The 11,030-nt window shown below is 32.4% G+C and overlaps 1 protein-coding gene across 1 annotated transcript; it reads left to right on the top strand.

Moving 5' to 3' along the window:
- The first annotated feature begins 46 nt into the window (after positions 1-46).
- napepld (N-acyl phosphatidylethanolamine phospholipase D) lies at positions 47-11,001 on the top strand. Its single transcript, XM_073838858.1, has 5 exons — positions 47-583; positions 1,062-1,296; positions 4,677-5,323; positions 5,447-5,561; positions 10,649-11,001. Exons 1-5 carry the CDS (start codon positions 465-467, stop codon positions 10,778-10,780), a joined length of 1,248 nt encoding a protein of 415 aa, XP_073694959.1. The 5' UTR covers positions 47-464; the 3' UTR covers positions 10,781-11,001.
- The last annotated feature ends 29 nt before the right edge of the window (positions 11,002-11,030 follow it).

Genomic DNA, 11,030 nt, shown 5'->3' with positions numbered 1-11,030 from the left:
TGAAATTAATTTCAAAATATTGACTCTGTTTTATGTTTTATGTCATTTTAGGGACGTTGGGTATGCTCACACGCATATTTACTCCAGTTTTGACAGAACGGATCAGCAGTGAATTAGTCTGGTCTGGCTTCGCTCATCGTTGAGTGTGTGTTCAAACTTACTGGCTGTGGAAATTAGTACAACTGCTTATTACAAGGAAACTTTGAAACTTCTGTACATTCAAACTGGCGTTTTATAGCAAGTCAAACAACGTATAGCGACGTAAACGAAGTGAAACACGGCGTGTTATTACGATTGTTACGACGTTTTAACTACCAGGTCGACGCATGTTACACCGATATGACAGAAACGGAAGTAAAAGTTGATAGCATAATCATAAGCCGTTTAGCTTTCTAGTCAAATAGCCTAAAAAGAGCAAACATGTTTAAACTTTGACGCGTTTCGTTTTTAGGTTTTTGTCCCTTATGGCCGCTCATACATCAGCTCTACTAGTGTGGCGCTTACATCAGAGGCGCACTCGTGTGCTCGCGACACTCCCAACACTGACAGACTCGAGTTTGCTGCTTGCAGAACTGACGCATCGGTACGTACCTACCTGCGCAACTCACGCTATTATGCATTACTTCAGATTTACCACGTCTTTTATAGAGGTGTATAATGTTTACATTAATAAATGTGATATATCTTATGCCTAGATAAATATAGCACACTCTTTTTGAGAGGCTGCACGTTTAACATTGTGTACATTTAAACAATTTTATTTATAAAGGGTCGTACCTGCCAAATCCAAAGAACACGCACTGTAAGGTTGTTCATAGTCCAGTTTGCGTCAACAGTTTTGTTCTTCCTAAGTGGTTGGTGATAACAAGCTGTGCAAAAGGATAAATACACATTCCAAGTACATAACAAAGGCAAATGTACACAAAGAAACAGAACGATATGCAGATAAATGGTTACTAGCCATAATGGCCATAGTTGACTAAGCAGTGTATTTTAAGCAGTTTTCAAGGTTTGTGTGTAACCTGTTTTATTCTGAAGTAGCTCAAATGTGTTTTTAACAGCTGTTTGTGCAGTTCGGCTGCTGGTGGGGTGTCCATGGCAGAGGAACCTTTAGTCACTGCAGGGAATAACTTCCCATTGGATAACCGACAAGAACCAGATGTTACTTGTTCCAGAAGGGACTCTCATGGATGCTTTGTGAACCCTTGGACAACATGGCAGTTCCCCTCCTACAGCACCATTGCTCGCCTGTTCCTCACAGAGAAGAACAACAGTAATGTTCCCAGTGCCAAAGAGGTACACACACACACACACACACACACACACACACACACACACACACACACACACTTACTTACTTACTCACTCATCAGGAATGCATTGAATCAGCAGTGTGGAATTTGAAATGTCACACAAAGACCTTTCCTGAGCTTTAAAACATTGATTATTTGTATACGAATTTAATAGAATGAGCAGAATAAACAGAAATAATAAACAGAATAAAAATATGATTACTCTGTTCTAATTCTATTAGAAAGATGTAAAAAGATGGCAGCTACATTGCATATAACAAGTAATTTGCTCTGAATAGTGAAGTAATTTTTTAAAAAGGAGCATTATTTACATTATATATTTCTGTTAAATTTTATATTGAATTTTATATTTATACATTTTATGATTGTTTTGAATTATATATTTACATTTTTGCCATTTTGTACATTTATATTATATATTTTTTATATACCTATTTATACTTATACATTTCTAAATATAACATTTAATGTGTTTAATTTTGAAAGAATGACTGCTTTGTGTATGCATAACATATTTACTTTACATATTTATAATAATTCTAAATGTATGCATTGTTATAAAATGATTTAATATACAATTATTACATTGAAATTATCAAATGTAATCAATTTATATAATAGTAAATATATATATAATTGTGTAATGTGTAATTTTAATAAATAGCTGTAAAAAAGTAAATATATCATAAATGTATGAATATAAATAGTAATTTCATATAAAGGAATATGTATATTTTATTTTTATTTATGCATTTATAAATTGTTTTAGTAAGTATTATTAATGTATATAAAATGAAGTATTTCATATAAAAGCAAATGTAATATTAAATAATATTACATTTTATAATAATTTCTGCAATTAGAATTATATATATATATATATATATATACAGAACAGACCAAAAGTTTGGACACACCTTCTCATTCAGGTGTCTCCAAATTTTGGTCTGTACTGTAGATATGAATTCAACTGAAAAAAACTTGTAAAAAAATATCTTTCAGGTGGTCAAATAGCAAATAGTGGAGCTCTGCAGCCACCTACTGGTAAAAGTTATTTGTAGTTGTTTTTTTACTTTTAAAACTGGATTTTCCAAAAGATGGGCAAAAATCTTACACTAAACCAAGTGAAATTATCCATGTTATCCCCATGAATTAAAGTTAGAAATGTGGGTTTTTTTATAAATTGAATTTTAAAAGCAGTTTTTGTATAAAAACCCATGTAAAAAATATTTGTTAATTTATATATATTTAAAAAAATATCACTAACCCACTGAAAACTGCACAAATGTAGAGTTAAAACTTTAATAAACAGAAAAATATACAGTACAGACCAAAAGTTTGGACACAACTTCTCATTCATTTGAATGAGAAGGTGTGTCCAAACTTTTGGTCTGTACTGTGTGTATATATATAATTATATACTGTATGTGCAAATTAAAATTGTATTTAAAGTGCCCCTATCATGCCTTTTCAAATATGATATTTCATGTAGTGTGTCATGTAGCTGTATGTGAACATAAACTATCTGCAAAGTTGTGACGCTGACAGTGCACTATAAATAAAGTTTTTGTCTATCAAAAAAAAGAGTCGGCTCACATTCGCCTAAACAAGTCGTCAGCAATTCGAATCTTTTTTCTGTAACGGCCACACGTCACGAGCTACACATTTGCGTAATGTCCGCCCACATTCAATTTCGCGAACAACTTGCCCGCCCATAAACAGCAGGCCTACCATTTTCACGTGGATTACATCATGTCAAGAAGACGCCCTGCGCTGTGACAGCCTGTGAGAGTTAATTTGTTTTATATGCCCTTCCAAAAGATGAAACTATCAGTGGTTAACATTAATTTTTTCAACACCTCAGCAGTCCAATGCCAATCTTGTGTTGTGTTCGCGTCATTTTACTGATGACTGCTTTTCTAATCTTGGGGAGTAACGTTACAACGCGAGATTCACCAAACGCTTGGTTTTAAAAAATGGATCAGTGCCCAGTTTATTTGGACCGGCTTGCTCCTCTGAACTTCTACCTGTAAGTATGATTAATAATTGTATTTTCTAGCGATCATTCAAAATACGTCTTTGTGTACGTTATGGTGTGTAACAACCCCGCACATGTCTTGGTAACCGGCTAACTTGCGTTTCTGTAGTTCTGTTGTTCAGCTGTGAGTGCAATGTAGTCTAAAAAGTCTTGTGATTGATGCAGCTTGACTGTCTGTCTGCCTTATTAGTTTAAGTAATGATAATGATAAACGATGGCTTAACGCAGTGTTATGGGTTTTACGTTACAGTGTTGAAGTTCACAACGTAGAGGTGTGCCCGGTTCGCTTACAAAAGCAAATTGCAAACACTGTCCACAGTTAACATATGACACCCACTGAGAAACGTCCTGCTCCGGTCGTGCTTGCAAAACAGTTTCTTGTCGATGTGACACTTCAACCGTTTCATCGTCAGACTCCGGCTCGAATTGATAGGGTAAAATCGAGGCTATCTTTTCTATGCATTAACAGGTCTCAGCAGCTGTCATTCAGTTATGCCAATGGGCGTTTCGTTTTGCGCTGTAGCGGTAGACCAATCCAAAAGGACTGCACCATCTGACCAATCACAGCAGTGAGGGCTCACGGAAAGGAGGGGTTTAGAGAGACTGATTCTTCGAACTGCTTCACACGAGTCGTTTACGAATCATTTAGAAATGGGGTAAAAATAAATCTAATTTTGGAGAAAACTAAGTGTTTTTTGAACTTGCATACATGTAAACCTGTTTTAAGAGACTATTACAACAATATTAACTACCTTTAAAATGGCATAATAGGGGCACTTTAAATGTATATACAATTTTAACAATGAAAAAGTAACAATATAATTTGGATTATTAATAGTTGCAGTTATTAAGAGCAGTTATTACATTTAGGATAGTGTTTAATCATTAATATTTGGCATAAAAGAAAAATCAATAATTTTGACCCATACAATGTATTTTTGGCTACTGCTACAAATATACCCGTGCTGCTTATGACTGTTTTTTACTTATGATATATATAAATAAAATGTTTATAATAACTACATACCATATGTACAAATTTAAAATATAATTGTATTTGAATATATATTACATTTTATATTAACTAATGCATTTTATCATTACAAATAGGTATAAAAGTAACTATATAATTAAAATGTAAATTTTATATAAATGTTTGTGACATCTTTATTACAAAATTATAAGCAAATTAAAATAAAAAACAAATTTAAACTATTAATATAAACTAAAATAAAGTTAATAAGAAATACACATTATTATTAGTTAAAGCTGAATGTAAAAAAAAAAAAAAATACTAATTTAAAAATGTTTTCTTCTATCCTCAGGTTCTAGACCGTGATTTGCCGGTTTTGGAGCCGTATTTCGTCCAGAGGCCAGATCAGTGTGGGCAGACAAGCTCATCTTTGCGAGTGACCTGGCTGGGTCATGCCACAGTACTGGTGGAGATGGAAGGACTGGTGCTTCTGACTGATCCCATGTTCAGCCAAAGAGCCTCTCCGGTGCCATTCATGGGCCCGAAGCGTTACCGTGACCCACCATGCACCGTCGAGCAGCTTCCTCGCCTAGACGCAGTGGTGATCAGTCACACACACTATGACCACCTCGATGCAGACTCTGTGGCAGCACTCAATGCTCGCTTCGGGTCTGGTTTGCGCTGGTTTGTGCCACTCGGGCTGGCTGAATGGATGCAGAAAGCAGGTTGTGAGAATGTCACAGAGCTGGACTGGTGGGTGGGAAGCCGCATTCCCGGGCACGACAATGTCACATTTTTTTGCACACCAGCACAGCACTGGTGCAAACGCACGCCTGTGGATGACAACAAAGCATTATGGGGAAGCTGGACAATCGTAGGCCCACATTGTCGCTTCTTCTTCGCTGGGGATACGGGATACTGTTCAGCATTTAAAGAGATTGGAAAACGCTTCGGACCATTCGACCTCGCTGCAATCCCGATTGGAGCGTACCTGCCCAGGTAAGACTGTAAAGAGAAGTTTGCTTCCTAATCTAGTTGTCAAATGAACCTTATTTGATATTATAAATATTGTGTGTTTTCTAATGGGTTTTTGAAGTGCATGATATAACTTGTCTTTCTTAGAGGAATCATGAAGTCTCAGCACGTGGACCCTGAAGAGGCTGTTCAGATTCACATGGACATTCAGGCGAAAGCATCGCTGGCCATTCACTGGGGGACGTTTGCTTTGGCCTATGAGGTATGAGCTTGTCTGTCTCTCCCACACGTTCATTCTCTCAGTGTGAATGGCCTCCACTGAGCTGGCCAGCTGTCACTGCTCTGATTGTGTGTAATTGTTGTCCAGCTGTGGTTGGGGAGTCCAGTCTTTGTTGTTGTATTGCGTCAGGCTTCTCTGTTGCGTCTACGTATTCATGCCTCTCTGAGGGAGTCTAGCCTAAAGAATTATTTAGACAGTTTCGAGCAGGTTTCCAGATTTAAGTTACAATTCAAGGATTTAGTCATCCTAGAGAAGTTTATTCTCGGAAAATTACGACTTTATTCTCGGAAAATTACGACTTTATTCTCGAAACATTTCAACTTTATTCTCGAAACATTTCGACTTTATTCTCCGAACATTTCGACTTTATTCTCCGAACATTTCGACTTTATTCTCCGAACATTTCGACTTTATTCTCGAAACATTTTGACTTTATTCTCCGAACATTTCGACTTTATTCTCGAAACATTTCGACTTTATTCTCGAAACATTTCGACTTTATTCTCGAAACATTTCGACTTTATTCTCGAAACATTTCGACTTTATTCTCGAAACATTTCGACTTTATTCTCGGAACATTTCAACTTTATTCTCGGAACATTTCGACTTTATTCTCGGAACATTTCGACTTTATTCTCGAAACATTTCGACTTTATACTAGGAACATTTCGACTTTATTCTCGAAACATTTTGACTTTATTCTTGTAATTTCGACTTTATTCTCAAAATATTTCGACTTTATTCTCAAAACATTTCAACCTGATTCTCGAAATATTTCGACTTTATTCTCGAAATATTTCGACTTTATTCTCGTAATTTCGATTTTATACTAGGAACATTTCGGCTTTATTCTCAAAACATTTTGACTTTATTCTCGTAATTTCGACTTTATTCTCAAAATATTTTGACTTTATTCTCAAAATATTTCGACTTTATTCTTGAAATATTTCAACTTTATTCTCGTAATTTCGATTTTATACTAGGAACATTTCGGTTTTATTTTTTTGACTTTATTCTCGAAACATTTCGACTATATTCTCGTAATTTCGACTTTATTCACGAAATATTTCAACTTTAATCTTGTAATTTCGATTTTATTCTCAAAATATTTAAAGTTTATTCTCAAAATATTTCAACCTGATTCTCGAAATATTTCGACTTTATTCTCGAAATATTTCAACTTTATTCTCGTAATTTCGACTTTATTCTCAAAACATTTTGGCTATATTCTCGAAACATTTCAACTTTATTCTCGAAACATTTCGACTTTTTTCTCAAAACATTTTGACTGTATTCTCCAAACATTTAGACTTTATTCTCGGAACATTTTGACTTTATTCTTGTAATTTCGACTTTATTCTCGTAATTTCGATTTTATACTAGGAACATTTCGGCTTTATTCTCTAAACATTTTGACTTTATTCTCGTAATTTCGACTTTATTCTCAAAATATTTTGACTTTATTCTCAAAATATTTCGACTTTATTCTTGAAATATTTCGACTTTATTCTTGAAATATTTCAACTTTATTCTCGTAATTTCGATTTTATACTAGGAACATTTCGGCTTTATTCTCAAAACATTTTGACTTTATTCTCGTAATTTCGACTTTATTCTCAAAATATTTTGACTTTATTCTCAAAATATTTTGACTTTATTCTTGAAATATTTCAACTTTATTCTTGAAATATTTCAACTTTATTCTCGTAATTTAGACTTTATTCTCAAAAAATTTTGGCTATATTCTCGAAACATTTCAACTTTATTCTCGAAACATTTAGACTTTTTTCTCAAAACATTTTGACTGTATTCTCCAAACATTTTGACTTTATTCTTGTAATTTCGATTTTATACTAGGAACATTTCGGCTTTATTCTCTAAACATTTTGACTTTATTCTCGTAATTTCGACTTTATTCTCAAAATATTTTGACTTTATTCTCAAAATATTTCGACTTTATTCTTGAAATATTTCAACTTTATTCTCGTAATTTCGATTTTATACTAGGAACATTTCGGCTTTATTCTCAAAACATTTTGACTTTATTCTCGTAATTTCGACTTTATTCTCAAAATATTTTGACTTTATTCTCGTAATTTCGACTTTATTCTCAAAATATTTTGACTTTATTCTCAAAATATTTCGACTTTATTCTTGAAATATTTCAACTTTATTCTCGTAATTTCGATTTTATACTAGGAACATTTCGGTTTTATTCTCGAAACATTTTGACTTTATTCTCGAAACATTTCGACTATATTCTCGTAATTTCGACTTTATTCATGAAATATTTCAACTTTAATCTTGTAATTTCGACTTTATTCTCAAAATATTTAAAGTTTATTCTCAAAATATTTCAACCTGATTCTCGAAATATTTCGACTTTATTCTCGAAATATTTCAACTTTATTCTCGTAATTTCGACTTTATTCTCAAAACATTTTGGCTATATTCTCGAAAAATTTCAACTTTATTCTCGAAACATTTAGACTTTTTTCTCAAAACATTTTGACTGTATTCTCGAAAAACATTTCAACTTTATTCTCAAAACATTTCGACTTTTTTCTCAAAACATTTTGACTGTATTCTCCAAACATTTAGACTTTATTCTCGGAACATTTTGACTGTATTCTCGAAAAACATTTCAACTTTATTCTCAAAACATTTCGACTTTTTTCTCAAAACATTTTGACTGTATTCTCCAAACATTTAGACTTTATTCTCGTAATTTCGACTTTATTCTCAAAATATTTTGACTTTATTCTCGAAATATTTCAACTTTATTCTCGTAATTTCGACTTTATTCTCAAAATATTTTGACTTTATTCTCGAAATATTTCAACTTTATTCTCGTAATTTCGACTTTATTCTCAAAATATTTTGACTTTATTCTCGAAATATTTCAACTTTATTCTCGTAATTTCGACTTTATTCTCAAAAAATTTTGGCTATATTCTCGAAACATTTCAACTTTATTCTCGAAACATTTCGACTTTTTTCTCAAAACATTTTGACTGTATTCTCCAAACATTTAGACTTTATTATCGGAACATTTTGACTGTATTCTCGAAACATTTCAACTTTATTCTCGAAACATTTCAACTTTATTCTCGAAACATTTCAACTTTATTCTCGAAACATTTCAACTTTATTCTCGAAACATTTCGACTTTTTTCTCAAAACATTTTGACTGTATTCTCCAAACATTTAGACTTTATTATCGGAACATTTTGACTGTATTCTCGAAACATTTCAACTTTATTCTCGAAACATTTCGATTTTTTTCTCAAAACATTTTGACTGTATTCTCCAAACATTTAGACTTTATTATCGGAACATTTTGACTATATTCTCGAAACATTTCAACTTTATTCTCGAAACATTTCGATTTTTTTCTCAAAACATTTTGACTGTATTCTCCAAACATTTAGACTTTATTCTCGGAACATTTTGACTGTATTCTCCAAACATTTCAACTTTATTCTCCAAACATTTTGACTTTATTCTTGTAATTTCAACTTTATTCTCAAAATATTTCGACTTTATTCTCAAAATATTTCAACCTGATTCTCGAAATATTTCAACTTTATTCTCGTAATTTCGATTTTATACTAGGAACATTTCGTCTTTATTCTCGAAACATTTTGACTTTATTCTCGTAATTTCGACTTTATTCTCAAAATATTTCAACCTGATTCTCGAAATATTTTGACTTTATTCTCGAAATATTTCGACTTTATTCTCGAAATATTTCGACTTTATTCTCGAAATATTTCAACTTTATTCTCGTAATTTCGATTTTATACTAGGAACATTTCGGCTTTATTCTCGAAACATTTTGACTTTATTCTCGTAATTTCGACTTTATTCTCGTAATTTCGGCTTTATTCTCAAAATATTTCGACTTTATTCTCAAAATATTTCAACCTGATTCTCGAAATATTTCGACTTTATTCTCGAAATATTTCAACTTTATTCTCGTAATTTCGATTTTATACTAGGAACATTTCGGCTTTATTCTCGAAACATTTTGACTTTATTCTCGTAATTTCGACTTTATTCTCAAAATATTTCGAATTTATTCTTGAAATATTTCAACTTTATTCTCGTAATTTCGATTTTATACTAGGAACATTTCGGCTTTATTCTCGAAACATTTTGACTTTATTCTCGTAATTTCGACTTTATTCTCAAAATATTTCAACTTTAGTCTCAAAATATTTCAACCTGATTCTCGAAATATTTTGACTTTATTCTCGAAATATTTTGACTTTATTCTCGAAATATTTCGACTTTATTCTCGAAATATTTAAACTTTCTTCTCGTAATTTCGATTTTATACTAGGAACATTTCAGCTTTATTCTCGAAACATTTTGACTTTATTCTCGTAATTTCGACTATATTCTCGTAATTTCGACTTTATTCACGAAATATTTCAACTTTAATCTTGTAATTTCGACTTTATTCTCAAAATATTTAAAGTTTATTCTCAAAATATTTCAACCTGATTCTCGAAATATTTGACTTTATTCTCGTAATTTCGACTTTATTCTCAAAACATTTTGGCTATATTCTCGAAACATTTCAACTTTATTCTCGAAACATTTCGACTTTTTTCTCAAAACATTTTGACTGTATTCTCCAAACATTTAGACTTTATTCTCTGAACATTTTGACTGTGTTCTCGAAACATTTCAACTTTATTCTCGAAACATTTAGACTTTATTCTCAAAACATTTTGACGGTATTCTCGAAACATTTCAACTTTATTCTCGAAACATTTAGACTTTATTCTCGAAACATTTAGACTTTATTCTCGAAACATTTTGACTGTATTCTCGAAACATTTTGACTGTATTTTTGAAACATTTAGACTTTATTCTCGAAACATTTTGACTGTATTCTTGAAACATTTTGACTATATTCTCGAAACATTTTTCAAGAGCGTGTAAATATTTTACCGACCCCAAACTTTTGAACAGTAGTGTGTGTGTATATAATTACATGCCGTTCCGTTCTGTTCATTTCTCTCTCTCTCTTTCTCTCTCTCTCTCTCTCTCTCTCTCAGCATTATCTTGACCCTCCAGCACGTTTGCATGAGGCTATGGTGAATCATGGACTGAATCCAGATCTGTTCTTCACACTTCATCACGGAGAGTCACGGAAGATCAACCAGAAGGACACGCTCTTGTCCATCTAAACAGAAACCCAGGAAGTATGCAGACAAAGATATATGGTTATGCTCTATACAGGTTGCATTTTTATAAATTAGTTTTGCAGCTGCAGATTGTGCTAATCCAGTGGCTGGTCTCTGGATTTAATGCAGTATGAATGTTCAAAAATGTATTAGATATCTATTTTGATTTAATATGATTTGTCATTTAAAATATCATGCTGCGCCCATAATAAAACGACATATATATTGGAATAACATTGTTCAGGTGAGATCT

This window comes from Garra rufa, chromosome 4 (assembly GCF_049309525.1).
Source record: "Garra rufa chromosome 4, GarRuf1.0, whole genome shotgun sequence".
Lineage (NCBI taxonomy): Eukaryota > Metazoa > Chordata > Actinopteri > Cypriniformes > Cyprinidae > Garra > Garra rufa.
Note: the sequence above shows the minus strand (reverse complement) of the source record. Positions and strands in the feature narration are given on the sequence as shown.